General features: G+C 35.9%; 4 protein-coding genes across 9 annotated transcripts; 2 read left to right on the plus strand and 2 right to left on the minus strand.

The window, feature by feature from the left end:
- Positions 1–585: 585 nt before the first annotated feature.
- LOC132145242 (transformer-2 protein homolog alpha-like) lies at positions 586–7,097 on the minus strand. Of its 5 annotated transcripts, none has more exons than XM_059556093.1 (10): positions 6,953–7,081; positions 5,973–6,288; positions 5,497–5,624; positions 5,244–5,403; positions 3,285–3,338; positions 2,319–2,507; positions 1,567–1,682; positions 1,357–1,473; positions 1,195–1,262; positions 586–998 (listed from the first exon to the last, which is right to left on the minus strand). In XM_059556093.1, exons 2-10 carry the CDS (start codon positions 6,024–6,026, stop codon positions 988–990), a joined length of 897 nt encoding a protein of 298 aa, XP_059412076.1. In that variant the 5' UTR covers positions 6,027–6,288; positions 6,953–7,081; the 3' UTR covers positions 586–987. The 5 variants fall into 5 exon arrangements, with proteins under 5 accessions (XP_059412076.1, XP_059412078.1, XP_059412075.1 ...); XM_059556095.1 differs by having other exon boundaries at positions 1,195–1,265; positions 5,977–6,288; positions 6,953–7,080; XM_059556092.1 differs by having other exon boundaries at positions 1,195–1,265; positions 6,953–7,080.
- A 281-nt stretch (positions 7,098–7,378) lies between these two features.
- On the minus strand, positions 7,379–11,177 carry LOC132145243 (coiled-coil domain-containing protein 126-like). 2 transcript variants are annotated; one of them, XM_059556099.1, is made up of 3 exons: positions 10,836–11,177; positions 9,501–9,815; positions 7,379–8,221 (listed from the first exon to the last, which is right to left on the minus strand). In XM_059556099.1, exons 2-3 carry the CDS (start codon positions 9,733–9,735, stop codon positions 7,956–7,958), a joined length of 501 nt encoding a protein of 166 aa, XP_059412082.1. In that variant the 5' UTR covers positions 9,736–9,815; positions 10,836–11,177; the 3' UTR covers positions 7,379–7,955. The 2 variants fall into 2 exon arrangements, with proteins under 2 accessions (XP_059412082.1, XP_059412081.1); XM_059556098.1 differs by having other exon boundaries at positions 9,501–9,983.
- Positions 11,178–12,091: 914 nt separating this feature from the next.
- fam221a (family with sequence similarity 221 member A) lies at positions 12,092–13,777 on the plus strand. The gene is made up of 5 exons (XM_059555255.1): positions 12,092–12,167; positions 12,292–12,463; positions 12,636–12,809; positions 12,882–13,072; positions 13,175–13,777. The coding sequence occupies exons 2-5, from the start codon at positions 12,399–12,401 to the stop codon at positions 13,408–13,410; spliced, it is 666 nt and encodes a 221-aa protein (XP_059411238.1). The 5' UTR covers positions 12,092–12,167; positions 12,292–12,398; the 3' UTR covers positions 13,411–13,777.
- An 8,254-nt stretch (positions 13,778–22,031) lies between these two features.
- Positions 22,032–24,236, plus strand: npy (neuropeptide Y). Its single transcript, XM_059555256.1, has 4 exons — positions 22,032–22,167; positions 22,476–22,663; positions 23,560–23,637; positions 23,804–24,236. The coding sequence occupies exons 2-4, from the start codon at positions 22,476–22,478 to the stop codon at positions 23,826–23,828; spliced, it is 291 nt and encodes a 96-aa protein (XP_059411239.1). The 5' UTR covers positions 22,032–22,167; the 3' UTR covers positions 23,829–24,236.
- Positions 24,237–24,723: the final 487 nt, after the last annotated feature.

The raw sequence follows: 24,723 nt of genomic DNA on the forward strand, positions 1-24,723 counted from the left end.
TGAAGCAAACTTGTTCTGTTCCACTCTTTATTAGTGATTATTTATTATTATTGAGATTTACAAAATGAAAAAAACATTTACTTGAGTTTTATGATGACATTGTTACTGTATTGTACTAATTATTTCTGTGTGATTTGTTTTGTCTTTAGAAGGTGCTAAATAAAGACATTTTTAAAGACATCTTGTGTTTACATTTTATTGTAACATACTGATAACAATGCAAATTATCAATGTTCTATTCACCTGTTATTAATATTATGACCCAATTATTATACCCAATGTGTTTTAAGTTTAAAACCATTTTAAAAACCATTTTTTCCCTTAAGACATTAAACATTAATTATGTGCTAGAAACTGCACTGCAAAACTAATTTCTAAGCTATAAATTAGATGGGGTTTTTTTTCTTCACATTTTTATCTGCGGTTTTTTTAATTCAGCATTTAAAATGTTTAAGGCAAGTTGACAATTTCTGTAGAGTACATTACTGAAATTATTATTAATTATGCTTATATTCCTAGCTTTGAAGAACATTAAAAAGACTAAGTAGCACATAAAAGCATGTTTTGTCATAATAAAAAGAAACATTTATTTTAAGGTCTTTATTTCTTAAGAAAGAAACAAAGCAACACAATCCTGAAAATAAAAGTATTTTGTCACAGATGAGGCAATCCCAGCCTGCTTTCTATATGATGCTCTGCCTCACAGATGTACAGCAACTCACACACACTCACTCTCTCTTGGTATCACATACATCCCCACTAAAAGATGCCCAGTATATAGGAAAACTCATCACACCTTACAAGCACACTACAAAAAAACAACTCATAAAACCCCATAATGACAGTATTTATGATCTCCACAAACCTTACATACTGGGAAGTCTACAAATTAAGAAAAATCTTTCTCTAGTACAATGAGTTTACATGTCTTTATAAATGTATAGCTCGATGCAAACAGGCAAAAAGAAAGAAGTCTTCAGGATCGTCTTAGTATCTTCCTGCAAAACACAAACGTTCTATTAGAATGAGTCTACAATTAAAATGTTCATCACATGGTACATGATTCAGTGGGCAAACGGGTGAATAATGGGATTTCATGAGTAATGCACTCTAGAAGCTGTGGCTTATCAGGCAGGCATGCATTTGGGCATCTGTGGAAAATTCAGATTGCTCAAGGCTTTTAAAACCACTCACGTGGGCTGTATGAGCGAGATCTTGAGCGAGACCTGTACCGGCTGTAATAAGGTGACGGAGAGCGCCTCCTGCTGGAAAAGAGAAGAAGAGATTAGAATTCATAAGAACCTTTACAGAAACACTAGAAATGTTTGACACATTGAAGTATATATTCAATGTTACCTGTATCTGTAGTCATACTCATCATAACGGTCGTATCTGTCGTAGCCACGATCGTAATACGAGTCTCGTCTCCGTCCGCCGCCACCACCGCTGCTGCTGCTGCTCCCACCTCCATTACTAAAAGAGTAACATTTGAAGTGTTAATACAAACCACCCATACCGGTTCAGCTTATTTGGCAGAATGGTTTTTCTGGCCTGCAAAATACTCACTGTGTGGGCCGACCCATGTAGATGCCTGGTGTGGGGGTGTGTGCACGTTTGGTGATGGAATAATCCACCCTGATGCGCCTTCCATCCAGCTCCATGCCATTAGCCCGCTCCATTGCCTGTAGTGAGGGATAAATGGTCTGTTTAGACAGGATATACAGTCAGAGAGAGTCTAATAACATTTGAGTGCTCAATGAAGGCCTGAAAAACCTATTAATGAAAATGTCTTAGTGTTGTTAAGGATCAAAGGGATGGTTAAAATGGACATTCTGACATTATTTACTCATCCTCATGCCATTCCAAACTTTTTGTTCAATGGACCATAAAAGAGGACATTTTTATCCATACAGTGGAAGTCAGTGGACACCATAACTACTTGGTTACCAAAAATATCTTATTTTGTTAATGCACTGTGAACAAACAAATAATGAACAACCTGATTTTTACTAACATAATGGATTAATAAGTGGTATAAAAATATACTGCTCATTGATCATCCAGACTGATGTGTGAACATAATTAACCTGTTGAATCCTTTCAAAAGAAACATTCACTCGCAAAACTGACATTACTACTGCACTGAAGCAAGTTTTACTTGACATGAGTGCAATATGTATAGCCAATTAAATATAAACTGTAGTTTTCATGACTATTCCAGTCCTGTAAATCACAAATTGCCTGATATTTCCAGATTTTACTTAAACAAGTCAATGCGTTTATTAGATTACATCACATAATCCCAGCTGGGGATGTACCTCTTTGGCATCGTCGATGTGCTCAAAGTAAACAAAGGCAAAACCGCGAGAGCGTCCCGTTCGCTGGTCGTAGACAACATTGACACCGGCCAAAGGGCCGTGACGTGAGAAGACCTCTCTCAGGTCTCGCTCTGTTGTGTACAGACTGAGACCAAACACACCCAGACACGTGTTCGGGTCTGGATTGGCCTGTAAGAGGGACAGAGGTGTCAGCACTAGAGCACAGGACAAAAGATTGAGAACACCAAAAATTGAGCAATGAGCAAATAAAACATTGACTGTGAGATTAAAATTCTGCATTCAACACTACTGAACGATTGTAACATTTTGTGCACAAATATTACTGATCATACTGATACGTAAACACTAAATTTACATTTTGTTCTTTGACGAGGGGTAAAAAACAAACGCATTGTAATTCATTTATTTTTCTCTGATTGTGAACCTTCAAATTTCATACCGCAGAAAATATTCACATGCAATGACATGAAAAACAATTACTGGACGTGATGGAAAGCAGCTCAACATTCCTTTCGTATGTAATAACCAGTCTAAGTTCCTGTGTGTTTATTGTTACACCCCTCCAACAGAGATGATGTGCCATTTGTTCAGGAAATACTTCAATGCTTTCTCTGGTGGGGGCAGCAAATCAACATGACTGCCTAATTCTCTGAAATTTCTCTGGGTAACTGTGTGACAGCATTTAATAACCCCATTAAAGAGATTTTGATGCAAAAACAAACATTACAGCTTTCCGTCCAACAAAACATGTCTTAGGGCATCACAGTATGAATGAGTATGGTCATTGCATGAGCCATCTGAAGGGCTTCACAGTCAATGCAGGAAGACAAAGTGATTCTTACAAACCAAAAGTCACCACATGGACCTCTTAAACCCTTTAAAAGGCAACATTGAGACTGTTTGGTCTAGTGGTTATTGTTAAAAGGTTAAAAAAGGTCCACATACCCTGGCGTCACCATGACTGTGTGAGTCTTTTTTGGAGTCATGGCTGTATGAGCTCTGTTGATGCAATAAGAAGGAATGAAAGGGGTTATTAAAGACAGTCATGTTCGTCCCTGTGAGGCTGTGATGGGGTTTGCATGCATTTTGTACAAAACAGAAACACACCTTTAAGACTAGCAATTAAAACATCACTTTAAAAAAATACATAACATGTTCTATATTTTAAAGCACTTGAAGTGTAGGGTTCAAAATCAGATAACCAAGCCTACACTCTCATAGAAAAACGCTGTACCCTAAGGTACAAAGACTAAAAAGTACACCTCTGATCCTTATTTACACCCAAATGGTACATAATTATAGCGTAATGTTAAAGGAAAGGGTACCAGCCAAGTGACATTTTTGTACTTTATTTTCTGACATAATTTCAAATCTTTTAATTAACAAAAATGGGAATTAAAGTGATTTCAAGGAATAGTTCACCCGAAAATTACATTTCTGTTATTATTTGCTCACCATCATGTTGTTACAAACCTGTATGCCATTATTTCTTAAAATGTTTGACTCAAACGTCCCTCATTTCCCTAATACTCAATCTCCCATACACATCAGAGAAACAAGTGCACAGATTTTTTTAATTTCGTTTTTGAACTTATAGCTCTATAGCATCACTGTTGAAGAGTAGTTAGCTGGCGAAATGAATTTACTTATTGTAGAGTAAAGGAATGTCATCATATGTATCGTAAGCGGCTGCCATGAGCAATGTGATTTTAAAAAAAAGCGTTTCATTCATAAATTCAAACAACTTTACTTTCACACTGCGTATATACAAACAGAAAGACAACAAGCGCAGTGCTGAAAAGGGGCAGAGCTACACAAGCTCTACAGTCTAAGATATTTCAGGTATTTCTGCTGCAAGATGACAAAGCTTTTACTCCTCTGTTTATTAACAAATATTAATGATGTCATTCCAAACATAATATCACCAATAATGACTAAATATTTATGGTATTTCTGCTGAAAGCTGACAAAGTCTTTACCCCATCTCTGTTTATTAACAAATATTAATGATATTATTCCAAACATAATATCACCAATAATGACCAAGATATTTTCAGTCAAAAAGTTTTTTTAAAAACTTTTTTAGCAGCACTTTGTTAACTGTAACTGGAAGCATCTTCATATTAAATTAATAAAGCATAAACAGTTTTTATGTGACTGCAGAAATTTCAAGAACAGTAAGTTTTTTCTATTAGGGCTGTCACTTTTTATTTGATATTCGAATATGCATTCGAACATGAAGTGAAATATCCGTAATCGAGCTATAAATAAAATATCCGGTTTTTAAAATGCCATGTGTAGCGCATTTTTTACAGTCTATGATTAGACCTTTTGTTTTTTCTTTTATTCTATGCCATCTTATCCAGTAGAGGGCACTCTAGACGTATTGTAGCGTAGGCCCATGACCAAATCTAGCGAATAAGAGCTAGTAGCCAGGCACGTCTGTGCGCTCTGAACGTGTGTTCTCCACCGCGGGGAACATTGTAAATAAAAAGAGAGCCGCACTTAATCCAGATCAAGTTGATAAACTTCTTGCAAACAGTATTAAGAAATGAATTAGGGGGGTAGATATTTGAATATATTTGAATACATTGCATGATATTCGATATCCGTTTTTTTTCTCAAAAGTGACAGCCCTATTTCCTATAATTTTTTTTTCAGGATTTTCTGAATGTTTGTTAAGGAGCCCAACCACTTGTCTATGAACCACTGCTGTATGCTGCTATTTATTAAAATAAAATATTTTCATAAAAAATATAAAGAAATGTCATATAGGTTTGCAACGATATGATGGTAAATAAACAATGAAGATTTAATTTTTGTATGAACTATATTTTTAATAGCAACTGCAGTTGCAGTAGTTGTGGTCCCTCTAAACTTCGACTCCTATCCCATGGCACTCACCCGACTGCCAGTGTGTCTGCGGCGGTTAGACATGGGCGATGTGCTCTGGCTCCGTCTGCGTCGGTAGTCAGGGCTGTTGGAGTGAGAGCGAGACTTCTTCCGGTGGGAGTGAGACCGAGAGCGGCTGTAGCGGCGATTTGAATGCCGCCGAGAGTGAGACCTGGAAAGGACCCAAACACAGAGTGAGATATCCCAAATAAACAGAAATGAACTTGCTTTTCAATAAAGAAATGGCTTAGTGACATGAACTGACCTTGACTTGGAGCGGGATCTGGATTCAGAACGTTTGGATGCTCGGGAAGGGCTGGGAGAGCCAGACCTGCTCTCCATCTTGGGTTGGGCAGGACTGCCCCGCGCCGATTTGGATGGCGAGCGGGATTCCTAACATCACAGCAATGTGTTACAACATTTACAAGGGGAACGTTCACAAAGCAAGCAAACTTACACATTCACACCACATACATAATTGCAGAAATCCAAACATTCACTTTATCACAGCTGTGGAGGAAAGTGTTAGATTTACTTAAATTATATCATGGAATAAAAACAACAACAAAAGTTAATAGCATTATGATCAATAGATTTACAAAGGCTACAAAGTCATCACAGGTCCTTGTGATGCTTGTTCTTTAGCCGAATCACCACAATAAAGCGACAAACATGCAAATGATCATCAAGAAGAGATTAGAAAGACACTTGGAACACAAATTCTGCATTTACTTAACCTACGGACTCATTCATTCTTCTGTTTTCAGAATACGCTATTTCCTTTCTCTCAGGCATTTTATTCTTCAGTCTTCATTTGTTCAGTTTTCATTTTTCCTCTCCTTTTCATTTCTTCACCCCAATCTGAAACCTCTTTTCTTTTTTCTGCTTTAGACACATAACGCGAGCGTGCTTCTATCTGACCGATCTTCCGTTCTTTTCTCCCCTTCCCACTTAACCGTCTGCTCTGTAAACATTTTCTCTGTAAAAGCCTTCTTTTATCTTGAACATTCTTCCACATTCTTGGCCTTAACTCTTCAAATCCTTCACGACCAATAACCTTAATGAAAAAAGAACATTCAGAGCAATTAAGATCAAGGGAAATTTAGGGGGGAAAATGAAGTGAGCTATTCAAATTTCACTAACTTACTCCTTTTGAAATACAGATGTTTGTTTGGTAACATAATCACATAGTGTAAGAGAGAGAGAGAGAGTAAGGAAAGATCAGAAATGCTGGAAAGAGAAACCAAAAGTACTCAGGCTGCTATTGTGTGAATACAAACTCGTGTTTAAACACGTTAGAACACTTATTAAGTAATTTTCTCATCAATATCTGCTATTGTAGGACCGGCTGTTAAAATAAATAAATACATACATAAATCAAAAGGGCACATTGTTATATATATAAAAAATACATGGTGGTAAAAAGTATTGCCGTGTTCAACACAGCAGCTTATTTACATTTATTTGATATTCAACATCGTAATGGACTTCTAGTGACTAAATAGTAAAATATAAACCATAAAGTGACTAAATATTAAACGTTTCAAGAATTATTAGCCGTAACGTATGTATCAGCTGATCTAACGTTATCGGTTCAGTGAAATTGTAAATAACAAAAGAAAGGGGCAGTTAGCCGTTCACTAATCGATCGTTACCGCAAATAGAAAGAGATCATATTTGAAGAAAACGACGGAGCGGTTTACACAAAACATAATGCTCACCCTCGCCTGGAATTGTGGCTCCTCGACATCACTCATTTTTAAAATATTAAATGATTGGCAAAAGCGTGAAAATGAAGATATTCTTCCTCGAAGACTTCCGCTCTTCACGCAACTGCAGAAAATGGCCGACCAGCTGAAGCGCGCTGTGAACTATGGGAGACGACTCAACAACTACGTCACATCCTCCTCAACATTAGATGATAGATAGACAGATAGATAGATAAGATAGATAGATAGATAGATAGTATAAGCATACACTAGCACGTTGAAAGATTGTCATTTATAGATTAAAAATCAACATATCTCAAATAAAACAAAACAATATATTGACATGATACAACCATGTAATTATTTGAAGCACTTAGAGGAAAACCTACTTTCACTTTTCACATCACATTAATGGCACAAATGAAAGGACACATCTGAAGTATCGTAAGTGTTTTATTGTATGGATTGTGTTGTCTGGTAATGCTGCGTTCACTTTTGCTGGCGTTCAGCTTCATGTACTGACAGCAGCTGAGGTATATCCCCACCCTTAAAAAAATGAACCTGCAATACAGCCATCAATCAACGATTCAGAGATTATTCTTTGGATCAGCTCGTTTCCTCCACAGTTCAATAGCTAATGCATTGCAAAGCACAAAGTCTTAATTAAAAGATGCTACATGTAAACCTTCGCTCTGGAATCCAATTAAGTGCACTACACACAGTTAGCTAGCTGTGGAGATAATGCTGTACATTCATTATGAAACACTCATCCGTACATGAAAAATCATTTAGAAAACACATCCTGTCACTCTCTCATATCTTATATTCCATATTGCACATAAGTTATAAAATATATTTGTGGTCCATGAATTTAAGACAAAACAATCAGGCTGAAACCCATGTGCACAACAGAAAAAGGATGTCTAAAAGCTGCTTTAGTCTAAAAAATATATATTTATCTCTGTATCGGAGTCTTTGCTGTAGTGGCACAGATGATGTTCCTGACCACACTTTGCTATTTTAAAGAGTGTGGCTTATGGGACCTTTCAGGTGATTGTGGCAGAAGGTGCAGAGGGTTACTACGTCTCTCTGGCCGGTGGGCAGACATATTTTGTTTGGTGGACCTGGAAACGGTGACTCTGGCAGCAAGAAGAGTGCCGGCAGCAGGATGGGACATGTTCTGTATGGAGGCATTCACAGCAGCTTCCACTTTCCCTTCCAACTTCACCAAACGGTTGAGAATATCATCTAACAGTACAGCAATTGTCCTCTTCAAGTCAGCTTCAGCAGAAAAAAAAGATAGGGCAAGGATCAGTTTTTTGTTATTTCTAAACCTCTTTCTACCACACCCATCCTGAATGCCAAGCAGCCTATTCATTCAAATAAGAATAGTGTTTCAAAAAATTTATTAATAAAAATGAATAATTATATATAAATATATATGTGTGTGTTCCTGTAGCTCAATCGGTAGAGCATTGCGCTATGATAGGTAAAAATTGATAGCCTGAATGCACTGTAAGTCGCTTTGGATAAAAGCGTCTGCTAAATGCATACATTTAATCTGCTAAATGCATATATATATATATATATATATGAATAATAGTGTTCATTTTATAAACGAAAATGTACGAAAACATACAATTTATATTTGTCAACACTGGAGTTCATTATAGTTGATAGAAGAACATTAACTAATGAAGACGAACTATCGTATATTCCGGACTATAAGTCACACTTTTTTTCATAGTTTGGCTGGTCCTGTGACTTATAGTCAGATGCGACTTATCAAAATTAATTTGACATGAACCAAGAGAAATGAATTTTTTTTTTTTTTTTTTTTTTTACAACATTTATTTATCTTTGCTTGTGTTAGTTACTAAAAATACAATTGCTCATTTAATCAGAATTATTATTATTATTATTTTTACAAAATGTATTAATCTTTATGATAGTTAATAAAATCAATCGTTCAATACATTGGCAAATGTATTTTTATTTACTGATGTAAGTGATAACAATATTCATAGACATTATATGTTGGGGAATGTTAATAAATGTTATATGTTACAAATATAACCTTGTTACAAATATGAATGTTACAAATGAGACCTTTTTGTAAACTGTTACCAGAAAGGGAAAACATAAAACACAATTTCACTTTACATTGAGGTTAAGTTGTCAATGCTGGTAAATGCATTAGATATCACAAACTCACAACTAACAATAAAATATATAATTGCACTCATTTTAATGTTCCGTTTTAAATATACTAACATTTTAAATAACATTAGATAATGTGTTCTGAGCAAAAAACAGTAGCATTCATATAAACCTACTAATGTATAGGAATGAACCCTGCTGTAAAGTGTTAGCAAAAAAAAATCTTAATTCTAAAACTTTACATTTTGTTTGATTAAAATATGCATATATCCTATAACATTTGCTACAGACTTCTGTTTTTATAAAACATTTGTTGTGTTTTTTGGCACTCTAAAACAGCAAACAGGTAAGGAATGACATGAGGGTGATTCAATTAGGTATAATAATAATAAATCCTTACCATATCCTGCCATGGAGGTGCCATGGGGCCCTGAAGGGTTCTGGTTCTCCTCGCTAAGGACTTTGACATAGCGATGGCTGAGCTCGAGGATCTGTTGGCGGAGTTCTGTGCTGCTCTGGCGCCGTGGTTGTGTGATAGTGTAGTGAAGCAGCAGCAGACACCAGGCCAGGCCGAAGACCACCAGAAACACACTCAGTCTGTGAGACATGCTCCTACGCAGCAGACAGCCCAGCATGGCAATGCTGCAGGTCTGATGGGACCCGGGTTATGGGGACGGGGTGGGGACAGGTTTATAAGAGGGTGTCAGGTTCAGGGCTGGGAATAATCAAGTCATGAAAAAGCCGAAAGGAGATTGAAATTAGAAATGGGGAGAAAGGCCGGTAATAAGCTCACTGATCTCATGTATTTGTTTAGTCGTTTTGACAAGGAAATTACAAGCAAGGAAGATGGATGGATTGAAAGTAATCGTCTATTGCTGAATACCTGTAAAACACAACACACACACAAAACAAGCAGAAATTTGTGAGAATAATTGTATTAAATGGCTAAGGTTACAGTTAATACGCCAAGGCCTCAGGTTTCAGTTTGTATTAATAAATTAAGTTTCCATCCTAAAGTGAATAGAAGTCCTGTCACCACTCTCTTCCTCTGGGGTCACAGAGCTATTCTTCACCCAGTCACAAATCACTCATCCAGACAGTGCTTTAGATAAATTAATAACGCGGGGGGAGAAATACGACCACTTTTAATCATCACATCTCCACAGGAACAGCAGAACGATACTAGTGAAGTTAAATGAAGCCTTTTTGCAGGCAGTTTGACAAGTTCCAGCCTGTCAAGCTGTTTGTTTTCAACTCTATAGAGTTGTCAAAGTATAGTCACGTGAAATTTTAAGATGGGAATTGCAGCATAAAACTAGGTTAAAGCTCTGAGGTCAGACATATCATGGTTTTTCTGAAAAGATCGTGATTATTAATTATACAATGTGAGAGTTATTCATTGACTCGTTTAACTGCTGTAGCGATACTGGTTTGGAGAAAAGGTTAGCAATAACAGAAAAACATGACCACTGATATTTGGCATGCAGCATACGCAAATGTATATAGTCAAACAGCTTTTAGCATTCTGGTTTAACTCATATTATGCTTGTACATATGCTCGTTTTATCTTTTTCATTTGGTTCTCAAGATATTAAGCAGCTTAACGAATCGCCTTTATTACTGCACGCAGTCTATTATCGCTTTAAGACAAGGCCGGGTGTGAAAGATATTGAACAGCTGGAACAGCCTGATGAATCTGCTACGGTAACACAGCTAACGTTAATATAGAAATTACCTTAAATACTTTGGTCAAGGTGATGGATTCGTGGACTCCAAATCGTTGACATCTTCTTAGCGCTTGTGCATGGCAGCCCTAGCAAGCCTATCTTAAAAAATCAGTAATATTAAAACCAATATTTAAACTGCAGCATAACTTCAAAGCAAGCGTCTCTGTATTAAGTATGAAGCTAATTATTTTTTAGGTAACGTAACGCCTTAAAATAAATGCCAGATTATCATACAGAGCCAACTGTGGTGGCGAAACTACGAACTAATACAGAACATTTTCAGTAGTATTTTTTCCCTGCGGTGACAACACGATTTATTGCGTACGACGTCACGAAACGCACCAGGCAGCGATGTCCGGTTGTGAATTGATTCTTCTTTTGAGTCGAATCTTTTCAATGAATCAAAACGATTCTTTCACATTGGAATGAACAAATCGTTAATTATTTTACTGTCTATGGTTGTCTCCATGGTTGTCTCTGCTAAATGAATTTAAAATATGCTTGTGATTACTTTTTTTATCTAATTTTATTTTATAAAATAATTATTTTTATTAATATTATTTTATTGTTTTATATTTTATTAAAATTGTCTCAATTTGCATTTACAAAATCTGTTATTATGAGAAATATGTAAAGAACTTGCCTTTTCTTTTTCTTTTTTTTTCTTTTACATTTCAATAATAATAATAAAAAAAAAAAATAAGGGTATAATAAGGGTCCGTGTATCTTTTGGTCATTTGATTTTCTATTTAAAAATAAATAAAGATAAATGAGAAACGGTTTGATTTTCGTTTTTTCGTTTTGTTTAAGAAACGCAAAACGAAAATGTAGCTGGATTTTTCGTATTTTTGTTTGTGGGTAAAAAATGAGATTATGCTTTAATATTTGTTTGAATGTGTGGGCGGCGCTGAAACGCCCCTTTCATCCTTCTGTACTGCACCGACAAGCGGCAACCGCAAACTCAGTTCATTTTCACCAGGAGAGAAGCGGCAGACAGCAGAGCATATTAATCCCGCGGATTCTTTGCTAGTGGTGCGCAAAAACGAAAATCAAACCGTTTCTCATTTATCTTTATTTATTTTTAAATAGAAAATCAAATGACCAAAATATACACGGACCAATAAGTTATAACCACTGGTCTATAATACACAATATTTTTGTTTTCTTCAGAATTTAAATGTGCGTTGATGCAACTACGTAAAAGAATCACTGAATCATTTTTTTAAAGAACTACTTGAAGGAAACGATTCTCTGACGTCTGACTCACGTAAAAATGTCAAAGGCAGCATGGGAAATGTAGTTCACGTGTACAAATGTAGTCGAGATGCATAAAAATCGTTGTGAGTGTATATTGAATATTACTGATTAGAAATTTTACATTATGGTTTAAAATGTTAAATGATTCTTATTCCTAATTTAGACTGTTTGGGGAAAACTTATCACTGTTGTTTTGTCGTTGCCTAGAAACACAGGCGCCAAGAACAACCTTCATTGTAAACAAGTTGCAGAGTCAGTGTTGCAGCTCGAGAAGTAATTCATATCAACAGGCAAATCTACAAAAAAGACTGGGAATGGAAAAGATACACATCGACAAACATGCAACCAATGCAGTGGAGGCCTATTTAGAATACAAAAGGTCGGTTTGTTTGGGGAAAATCTGGAAACTAAAGTCTATTTACGTTGTCAGTGCAAAAATATTTATTATTTTTATCTTCTCACGTCCTATTTTATTTGACTATTATTTTTTAAAAGCTTGTCGAGTTTGAAAAAGTGATCTTGTAATTCACTATCATTCCTGTTTTGCAAAGGATTGTTGGGGAAGATGATGGAGGGAGGCTGTTTTCAGAGGAAGAGTACAAGAAATACAAAGAGACAGTGGTGCCAAGAAGAATACAAAACCGTCTATATGTTAGTTTTGGGGTCCCGGGACAGATAGACTGTAAACTGATTGGACCAGAGACACCTTGCTTCTGTACACACAGGTATGGATCACTGATCATACACATTATTAATGTACACAAACAGATTCTCTAATAATTCTATTTCATTCTCAGGTATAAACAACATTGCACAGACTTTGAGGAGTTGCCAAAGGAAAGGCCTATAATCTTGCCTTGTAGGGTCAAAGGTTGTCAGTGTGTGTCCTATGAATATGTTCATATTAACGGCTCTAAACCAGTACGCTGTCAGTGCAAACACACAACCAGTGAACACAGTGAAGCTATAGCCCATCAGTGCAAAAAATGTGGGTTTTGCACCATTGCATCTCCTATTATTATCATAATTCATCATGTTACACATAAGCATTTAATCGAATGTAAACAAATCTAAACCTGTGTACCTCCAGGCACTCGCTGCACTGGCTACCGAAGTCCATTCACCTGCGGATGTGGTCAGCCTGGATATGCCCATGTGACGCTGGTTGAAACCACAGAAGAGCGTATAACGCGGGGGCGTCCGGTGGGCAGAGCTGTTCCATATGCAGCTATGGGAGGTTTAACTGGGTTCAGCTCACTGGGGGACAGCTACCTGAGACTGGATCCAGCTGGCATAGGCAATACATGTGAACAGCACACAGAATAGGCTAAATGTCACCTGACAGTGGTTCCACAACAAACAGAATGTTAGCATTAGGTCAACACTCAACATTAGTCAACATTATGCTTGTTTAATTATGTTACATTTTATGCTTTCTGTTTTGCCTGAGAGAATTCTTTATATTTGTCTAGTGGTATATTGCTTAATTACAGCAAATATTTTTCAACAGTGTGTATTTATTCATCATAACATCAGTATAAATGTATTTATGATATTTGCATACTGTATTATATAATAATATTAACATGAATAAAATAAAGAAATAGAAGTAAACTCATACTGATATTAACATTAATAATTTAAAATAATCAGATCTAATTAATACCCATTAAAAATACATAAAATCAAGAAATTTTCCCCAACGTCTTTTTGTTTTACATTTTTCATTAAGTAATAATAATTTCTTTGAGTTAATTCTCAATGCTTCATAATTAAATTTTTAATTGAATACATTTAATTACATTTACATTACATTTAATTAATACATCTTTTTACTTACTTTTTTATTTAGTATAAATAATTTGGTTGAATTAATTGTCAATGCCCGTACAAAATATTTAAACAAAAATTCATATTTATTAAAAATGCTCATGTCATTCAAGTTTCTGACAGAATAAAGATTTTGTGTTAAAATGTATATTAATATAAAAGGAATTTAAAAGGTACATATTATGCCTGAAACCTTTTACCATTTCTTTTTAATAACCGTTTTTATTTTATTGAAATTTTGCTTACAGTGTAAAAATATATGTATGTTTATATTTGTAAGATTACTGCTTTAGTTTCCAGCTTTGGCCAGCAGAGGTCAGTAGTGATACACATGCCTCTGCTTGCTTCACCTCACCAGCTTTGACTTGACTGCGTGTGAGAGATGTGTCTTTGTTTTCAATGAATTGGCTTTAAATTGCTCTTCTCTACTTGCTAATGTTCAGAACAATAATAGCAATTAAAGAACGTAATTAAAAGAGTGTTTGTGCTCTATCTATGAGACACAGAGGGCTGCTTGCTCTGTGAACCTCGCAGGCTCTGTGGCTCACATTCAATCGTTTTCTGTTCAAGAAACAGAAAGAAAGAAGAAACAATTTCACCCCTAATCATTGGTACAGTTCCACTAGAATGGTTTGCTGTATGTGCTGGGCAAGACTAGCTCTGTCTTCCACTGTGTGTGTGTGTGTGTGTGTGTGTGTGTTTTGAATCTCAGAATATGTTTGAATGTGCTGCTCTGTTTTTGTATTTGTGAATGTTTCATGACTCATCCTAAGCTCCTCAAGATTCCATTAGATCTGATTCGTTACGACTTCCTCTTTGTATGTTCATACACTCTTCCTCTGTTCTGATATGCATCTCCACTCAATTGCTCTTGAGAACATCTGTCTGTCTCATGAAATGCACAAATGCAAGTGTGTGTGACCTGCGAGACTTGCCTTTGGTGACGTCGGTGATGAAAAAGAGACCAAACACAGATTCTACTCATTACCACACTTGAAATAAAACTCGCGGCTCATTGGTGGATGTTTCATCGCCACCAACACTCTGAAAATACCTCGCTGATTTATTTAGAAGTCTCTTTTGTACTGCTGCTCTTTGCCTGGTCCTCTATTTATATTAAGTCTCATTTAGATGGTATTATATTATGCACCCTGCGCCTCTCTACCTCTTCAATGATATCTTTAAATCGTTCCCTTTCTTTTGTCCCCCTCTTCCAAATCCCTCAGCTTCAAATCTTCAGTTACACAGGAATCGGTTAAAGACACTGAGGGCAGGAGAAAACAGTATGAATTGGGTGTAAGTTCACTGGTTGGCCAATGTTCACGGCAATGCTATACATTCACGAATGGTTCAGTAAAAGGATAATTCACCCTGCGAAAGTAAAAAATAAAAATCATAATTTACTCACCCTCATGTAATTTCAAATTATATGATTTTCTTTCTTCTATCAAACCGCAGAAGTAGCAGAATTTCTATCAGCTGTGTTTCATACAATGATGAAAATGAATAGTGACCAAGAGTTTGGGTGAATAACTGCTTAAATTTGAGACTGTCCTCACACAAATGGCTTTAGAAGGTGTATGGACTACTTTTATAGGCCTAATTGTTTTTGATTAACTGTTCTTTCAGGAGCTTGACAGCCTATGGCCACTATTCATTTCCACTGTGTGGAAGAGAGCAGTGTGAACATTTTTCAAAATATCCCCACTTGTCTTCTGTGGAAGAAAAAAAAGACATATTCAATGGGAATGAGATGACCCCAACATTAATAACTGTCCTAATTATATGCTTCTTTAATGATTTTGGTAACACTTTATATTTTATACTTTTAATAAGCAGCAAAGTAGGAGCTTATTAAGGCAAAATTTGTAGTTACTGGTTAGTTAAATTTTGAATTTCTAAGAATTTGTCCCCAAACTAAAGTATGACAATGATATTAATATTATAATTAGATTTTGATGTAGAACCGTTTATTATGCTCAATGAAAAGCAGGGTTCCAAGAGCCCTAATCTGGTTCATTTAGAACAATTTGTCATTGGAGACTTAAGTTTAAATGAATAAACCTATAGTGAAGTCTAGTTTTATATTTAAATTTATAAGATAAGTTTAATATTAAGAAGTCCAGCTCATAAATTCCCTTGAGGGTTTCTTGATACTTGCTTAAAATTAATTTCATCATTTAGGCACTGTGGCCACTTGGCTGCATGCTTTCAAATAATGAATTGCATTTAAAGTTAAAATATCTATATTTCAAGTAGATGAACTAATTTGTTGGTGGGAGGATTGCTTAATTTAATACACCCATGCACACAAACACACTCATAAACACTGTGATAAGTCTACAATAATGAAACTGGCTTTGTCCAGCTTCTGTATATACTGTATATTTCTTTAATTTTAAAAAGAAAAAGAATGAAAGAAGGAATTGAAAAGACTCTTTGAACTCATTAAAAATGCATCACAAGAAAAATGAGAAGGAACAGTTTATTAACAATATATAAATTTACCATCCGCCGGAGGTTTTGAATGACGATGAAGAGGAAAATCAGGACAGGATTACATATAAAGGAGCTGGTGTAAATGTTTAATTAATCTGATTAGATTCAGCAGATCTGCGGCATTAACGTGATTCACATTGAAATCAGATTAATTCCCTTCCTTGCTGTGATACAGCGCATGAATTTAAATTCTGAGCTGAAATGAGCAAGTAATCGCAGTAGTGATTAAGTCAACCGTAACGCAGGTTTGTCAGAGCACAGATCTGACTGAAGTGCTGTGCTTCAGATTATTGATGTGGCTTTATTTGTCTATGACACACTTCGTCTCCTTTTTGACCCAAGCAGGTGTCCACGGGAAGTCTTAAACATGCAAACAATCTACAAACACACACCTGTGTCCAAAGAGAACACCGGAGTAAGCTAGCGGAAGGGATGATGTCTGACCTGAAAGGTGACATATCAGTTTAGTGTGAGTGTTTGATGATGGTGCATGTGTGTGTGTGTGTGTGTGTTGATATCAACCCTGATGCCTAACTTCACAGATCGTTTGTTGTCATAATACCTTCAATAAGCTGTATTAATTATGTCCTCCCAATGACCTTAATCTAAAGACAAGATGCAATGAAATCACTTCACAAATTCTCCACCAGTGGAAACCATTAAAACATGCAAGGAAAAATGGAAAACTTCAAAATATGCCTCCTTACAAGTCTAATCTCCTTGCCATGGAAACCTTTCTGAGGTCTTTAGAGCAACTGATGTACTGCTATCGGAGGCACCATGGTGGCATGACTTACAGGCGTTTGGGGAGGAACAGAAAAGAGTAGAAATAGACCTGGAAAATATTCACCCCTTACGTTAGCTTATAGCTCAGATTCGTCACATGAAGCAGCTGTCAATCAATAACATACATTTAAAAACTGTGATAAGATACTGTATTTTACTCAAACTGCAAACTTGCTTTACGAAGTCAGGAACTGTCCAGCAAACTATGAATCATAGGCGCTTCTTGATTCTGTTCAGACTTTATTAATAGTCTGTTTGTATTACACCGAATTGCATTGAAGCCTCGAAAAGTGTCGCCTCTTCTCCGTCTCCCATAAGCCTGACAGATTGCTGCACAATTGTTAGAGTCTATGTTGTGTGATGTTGAAAAGAACAACATCAATTACCTTGAATCAAAGCAGTGAGACCTAAAAGTGCGTCAAGACAATTGCTTTTTCAATTTCTTTGTTAAAAAGCTTGAAAATCGACGTTGTGGCCGTGGCTCGAGGTGCTTCTGCTCCTCTCCAATCCTTTATTCTGCTCAGTGGTGCTTTGAAGGATTGAAAAAGGAAGAGGAGGAGTGAGGGAGCAGAGATGAAGACTGTGGGACTGGAAGCGTTATTTATTCAAGCCGAGCACATGAGTGTGAAGGGGGAAACAAAAGCGAGTGTGGAATCACGCAGCTGTGCAAAATCAATAAGGGTTCGCTTGACAGTAATAAAAGATGATCTCTGTCGTTTGTGCATCAAAACACTCCGATTTGCCCTCATACTGCATCCACACACTCTCAAACACCCTCAGAATCATGACGGCATTTTGAAGACCGACCGCCACCAACAGATTATGGTCCGCAAGGACCCGGGGCAACAAGGCCTCCTCTGGTCACAATTGAGAGATGTATTTGTATTAATAAATTTTATAAATAAGCATAATTCCTGAAGAATCTGCAAAATATTGCTTCTTAAAAGATTGCTTCTCGAAAGCTACACACATACACACGCTTATCATTTTAGTCAAATATTGTTTTTCTTAGCTTGAATAAGCTTGAAACAGAGATAACTAATTTTACACAAAAGTAAGGCTATGCAAACATTTGAAAAGGATAATCTGTGAATTCAGTCATTCATTCTGTAAAATATAATTGTGAATATCTGCTTCGTCAAATAGCTTCATAAGGCCTGCACCCCCCCAAAAAAATGAAACACAACTTTAATGATCCCTCACAATTTTAAAAAACTTATGAATGTAAAATATGAATTACAAACAATTATACCAGAGATGTAAAAAGTGAAAATGTGAGATTTACAAGAATGAACCCTGAATCTAATAAACTGATAAAGAAATAACAAAGCACTGTTCAGTTCTTCATTAATTTCACACTGCAATAGTCTCTGGCACTGTCTGTCTGTCTAAACTACAGTACGTAAATTTTACATTGGCTGTAGCTTGTTTTTAGGTGTCCTCTTATGGAGGCCCCATTGGCTCAGTGAGTAATCTGTATTTGTCGACTTCCATGATTCAAGTGCAGGAATGAACAGAGCCTAATAACAGTTATGATGAGAGAGTAGAAACAGACTGTTTCAGAAAAACAAAAGAATGTTACAAAACAGTGAAGTTCCATGTTTTTATAGACATTGTAAAACCACTCTGAGAAAAAGATAAGGAGAAAGAAAGGGAGAGGTGGAAAAAGTGAGAAAAGAGACAATTGGTGTTTGAGTGGAGTGAAATTAGTTTGACTGTCTTATCTCAGGTCTCTTATTCAGCTTTTAGCTCTTTTCTTTAACATAAAGGCTTTTATGCAACATGTTTAAGTAGTCTATACAATGAGCAGAAGAAGAAACAATAATTGCACATAGTGAGTCATAAATTTTTTACGAATGAATACAACCTTTTTTCAGACCACCAGCCTTTGCAGGGCCATTGCATACGTGTGTGTGTCTTACAATGGTTTAAAATCTATTAAAACTGAGTTAAAATCAACTAACTTAAATTTCAAATAGAATATTTTGAGTCACTTTGTCTTTCTCTGTGAAACAAAAATACTTACAAACAAAGCCACAACAAAACCACTACAACACCCAGCAGCAATGACATTTCCTTCTTGAATGATTCAGGATTTTGAATGCCTCAGTTAGATGAATGATTCAATGACTCACTCATAAAAACACCTGAATGGTTCAGCTCCTTTGAACAAATCGGCTGAATAAACGAGTAAATAACATAAAAACAGTAACTTGTCGCCACCTACTGGCATGTCTTTGTTCCATTAAAGAGTCATTGATAAATCCCCATAAATATAGACTTTAGTCAGAGTAGTGCTATATTGAATTTTTACAAGAATGAAAATGAGTCTGTTAGGGATTGAAGTACAGTGTGATCAAATCATGTGTGCTCAGTTCATTGTACATACATTATATTGTACATGATACATTAAAAAGTTGTGTGTTGATGAAAATTACATAATCTTTAACCTAACATAATCTTACAATGCAAGCCACTGTAAATACTGTAAATCTATCCCTCACAGCCTTTTTTGCATACAGTAGCCTATGTGTCAGGCATCTATCCCGACAAGGGTCTATAACACCACTGAAATTCTATTGGAAATGGGAATTTTTGGCTGTGATGCTGGTGAAGATTCAAATTAACATTTTAACAGGCTTGTATATACACTAATGTTTATGTATAGGAATGAACAGGTGATGGAAAAGCATCATGTTCCCAGTTTACCTGCTTTCTTGACAGACATTATTGGATTGGCAGCTCAAAGACATGATTTTATGGGTCAGACAGAGACGCAGGGGGTTTCATTAAAGATATATCTCACCTTTGTGTCTGACCTGTGACTCTGACCCTCTGGCTTTGCACAAGCCTGAAGGCAAAGAACTGGAGGTGACAGATGGCACCACAGCACCACTATTTCTGTGGTTTACTTTTGTCCTTTATTTTCTTGAAAAAATTGCTTCTTGAAATGTACACACACACACGCTTATCATTTTAGTTAAAGAATAATTTTTTTTTTCTATGGTTGAATAAGCTTATGAAACACAGTAATCACAGGCGCTTTATTTTCTAGGAAATTTGTTCTGACATAATGTGGTCATTTAAATTCTACTTTTAAGATTTAAACCGCAAACTCAATATGCATGTTTCAGGCTATTATCATGCAGTTACCTCAAAATAATAAGGCAGGCAGAGCATTTTATAGTGTTATCAATATTCTACACTATTATGTTTTCAAAGCATACTGTATTTTTGTTTTTTTAAAGGGCAGGAAACATAGGTGAAATATGTTTTAATACAAGGAAGAACCTAATATGACATATTTTTGGGTAAGAAATGTACTTTTTCTTGACTTGTTTTCTTATATGTAATATAGTGAAAAAAGAGACATAAACAGCACCCTGCAAGTGTTAGTAAAAGTAACGGAAGTCTGTATGAGAGGAAGCAGATGTGCAGTAATAAATGGAGATGAATTGGTGAATTCTGGAGAGGAATTCTTGAGGTGCTTCCTTTCAGAGCTCTATCGTCTCAGTATTAAACACAGATTGGCAATCACAGTTCGAAAAAGACCAAGATAGCGAAAGGGATAGGAAAAACTTCCCCATGTAACAACAACTAAAAAAATTGATTTTGCATGTAATTATCTGCAGTTGTTGACAACAAAGGACGGCCCCACCGCATTTTCCTTGTCACAACACAGCCTCATTCAATAACACCAAGAACATATTATCATTATTGTCATTTTTGTGAAGACAGTTTGCCTTTGAAGAAGTGAAGGATTGTGGTTCTTACTGTGATGAGTACAGCTTATTCCGATGTTCTCAGATAAACAGAAACAGGTGACAGTGAAAATATAAAACTGCAAAGCCATGTTGTGGCACTGCAGCTGTCAGGAATGACTGGATACTGTGGTTCTACTGACAAAGTATCTAAGTACACTACATAATACGCACACACACACACACACACACACACACACACACACACACACACACACACACACATTAAATCATTTTTCAATCTCCAAAGTCTCTTAATTCTCATGCAGCCCTAACTCTTTTATCTTATGGTTTGAGCACAATGTACATGTTTTTTTGCAGCTCTGGCAAAACCAATGCATTTTTACCCAGTTTCATGTCATGCCTGAATCATTCAAATGCTTTCCATTTCCTCTCCATTTCAAGGAGCTTTTTATCATTCATTTCATCAGACTCCAGAAAGAAACATCATTGTATATGCATAGTTTTTTAGTGGTGTCTATTTTACTGCATGATTTTGCTGAGGGAATCAAATAGGGAAAAAATTACTTCCTTACTCCCGCTTTTCAGATTTTACATCTGAGAAAAATACTCCAGTAATACCACAATTGCATCTCCTCCAACAATGTCTCAAAAATGAAAAATAGGAAGTCTGCACTCAGAAATCTTTAGGGATTTTAATACGAGCAGGACAATTTTTTCATCAAATTCTTCCAAGTTAACCTATCCACATTCATTTTATAAACTGATAATTTATATTGTATGTTGACAGTTGTCTATTTTATGAAAACAATGGACATGGACAAATGAAAATCATGACAATCATAAAACGAGTTCATTAAGCAATCTGGTGACACTTTGCTTATCAGGAACAGCAGATTGGATATTTTATCAGAACAACTTAAGTTTAAAAGGTGCAACAGGTGGACAGAATTTACATTTTCAGATCATGACTCTTAGTTCCTCTAGTTTAATGCAAAATAGCGTCCCTATATAACCTCCCACACATTCATTCAAATGAGGACCAAACAAGCGCGTTTTAAAGCACTGATGAAAGGATTTAATCCGTGACGCGGGTTCGTCGCGCGCAATTGCGCGTGGGCTCTGCCCTTTACGGCACGAGCTGTACAGGTATAAAACCAGGAGACGCACGACTCAGAGTGCAGAAAATCGGAGAAGTCAACACCCACCGAGCAAGAAGTGCAATCAAGACCTCATACAAGGGATTGTAAGTATAACACTTTTTTATTCGAATTTCACATTTTGAAACTTTTAAAGCTTCATTTGATTTTAAGTTTTATCATTTTTAGAAGGTAATTCATTGTGCTGGTATCATTAAATATCTCTATTAGCATTATTAGATACAAAACTTAAAGTTTTATGATGACAGAAAACCTATGTTTTTTATTTTTTATTTTATGCATAGCACATTCCAGCACAAACGTCCTCCGTGTGTGTTAAGATTTGTTTTAGGGCTATGAGTTTTACGAACAGATTACCTTTTATAACAACTGTTTTTGTTTTGTTTTCCCTCAGATGCATCCAAACATGAAAATGTGGATCGGCTGGGCAGCATGCGCCTTCCTCTTGTTCGCCTGCTTGGGAACTCTAACAGAAGGGTATCCGACAAAACCCGACAACCCTGGAGAGGACGCACCTGCGGAGGAGCTCGCCAAGTATTATTCTGCACTAAGACACTACATCAACCTCATAACACGGCAGAGGTGAGCTCATTGTAAATAGGCTAGTTTAGCCTACTCATCAAAAGAACTGAACACAAATGTTCACTAATTCTTTTACAAGTTGTTTCTGTCTCTCATGTCTGTTTTTCTCTGTTCTCAAAATCTCAAAACACCCTTTACTTTAATTTTATTATCGACTAAAGTTGATCTATTTCTGCAGATTTAGTGGTTTAAAACACTATCAGTCCTTCCACATTGAAGCAGCTAGGGCTGGGAAACTATAACAGTCCCGTTTCTTTCTTTTCAAAAGCACCGTTTTAATCCACTGATAAAACCCCGCTGACTCTCTAATTAACCGAGGCGCACTGAATGTGATTCTTTGTTGATTTAAAACAGCGGGATGTGGTTTTCTACTTACAAAAAAATCATTTATTAATGCCCTTCTTTAATTATTTTCGAGGCGAAATATGGTCTGTTTCTTTACATTTCTTTTGACAGCGAGTTAAGTACAACCAGTAATTCTAAGGAACTGCTACAATCAAAAATGCATCCTAATAACAAACTTTTTTTTAGACTTTGGTCTAGAAAAGGGGGAGAACATATATCACAAGTGAGCTGGAAATTGAAAAGTGCATTCGTCTTGAAGTTGTGAGAAACAAGTGAAACCTGAAATCTGGATTTCCGTGATTTTCAGCAAAGTTTCAAAGTTTCAATAGCTACAAAAGTTACATTAAATAAGCCAGTTAGAGTACTCCTTACTCTGAACACTGAAGTTCAGTTACTAAATATTTAAGCAGGCTGATGTCAAATGTTGGATGGGGCAACAATATTGAGGAAATTTTCTTTTTCAGAATTATTTTGCAAAAGTCGACTCCACTTATAATTAGTGTATAATTCTTACACTGGTGTGAGTTTTGCTTCTTTGTTCTGTTTGACAGGTATGGCAAAAGGTCTAGTGCTGACACCTTAATTTCAGACCTTCTGATTGGTGAAACAGAGTCTCACCCCCAGACAAGGTAAGATTTATAAACGGACTTTAGGAAGCTCGTAATTTATTATTTTATGGCAATAATATAATCAGTCATAGCGTTCCACTCAACACAATGTGTGACTGATGAACACTGTTTATCGTGTAAAAAGATTTGTGTTTAATAATAAGGATTTATTTCTGTTTATTCACAGATATGAGGACCATTTGGTGTGGTGATGCCAGTAACTGTGTTAATCCAGTTATGTCCATGTGCCATCCTGTTAACTATTACGGCAACCAGATCTCATAAAATTGAAATCTTCTACATCATCAAGATCTGCAACTTGCTTGAAAAAAACCCATAGCCATCGTCAGGATAGTGAAAATACTGCAGAACATTCAAATAACACATCAGATCATTATGTCTGTGCAAGTACACGTCTATGTGAAATGCTCTTAACATATGAATATGGTCTTGTTGACATGTGCTCTCCCTAGACTCAGCGAAGTTCAATTAGCCGTTCAACAAGACAATTGTACAGAGACTTACTCTGTGTATGTGTGTCGTGTCCATTCTAATCCTCAATATCAAATGAGAACATTACTGACTGTACAGTATAACCATGCTAATAAAATCCACTATATTTGAAAGAGACGTCTTTGTTTTCTTTTCTCAATAAAACAAGTCAGTCAAGTTTAAGAATATAACCAAAAATTAGTGCAATGTTTTTCTGGCAGTTTCATCAAGAAAATACAATTCAAAAAGTAATATTATGCTTTAAAACCAGCCCTTGCTTAACCCATAAGAGTCTGGATTAATTTCTCTTTGTAGGAAAATTATGGGGCATATAAAACAGACCAAATGGGTTGTTTTTTAAATACAACACCTCTTTGTGAAAGATCTGTAATCTGAAATCTATATGACACTGGGCGTTTATGATAATTTTTTAATGTTACATATATGTTACATTGGGTGTTTATTTCTCAGTTTGTTTTTCTGTTTTTTTCTGTTTATTTGCTTTTACACTACATATATAAAAAAAATTTAACTTGAAATGTAAACTTCTGAGAAGATAAAACAAAAACCTTTTTCAGAAGTAACAAAACAATTAAACAATTTTGCATTTTATTT

The sequence above is a fragment of the Carassius carassius genome, chromosome 8 (genome assembly GCF_963082965.1).
Source record: "Carassius carassius chromosome 8, fCarCar2.1, whole genome shotgun sequence".
NCBI lineage: Eukaryota > Metazoa > Chordata > Actinopteri > Cypriniformes > Cyprinidae > Carassius > Carassius carassius.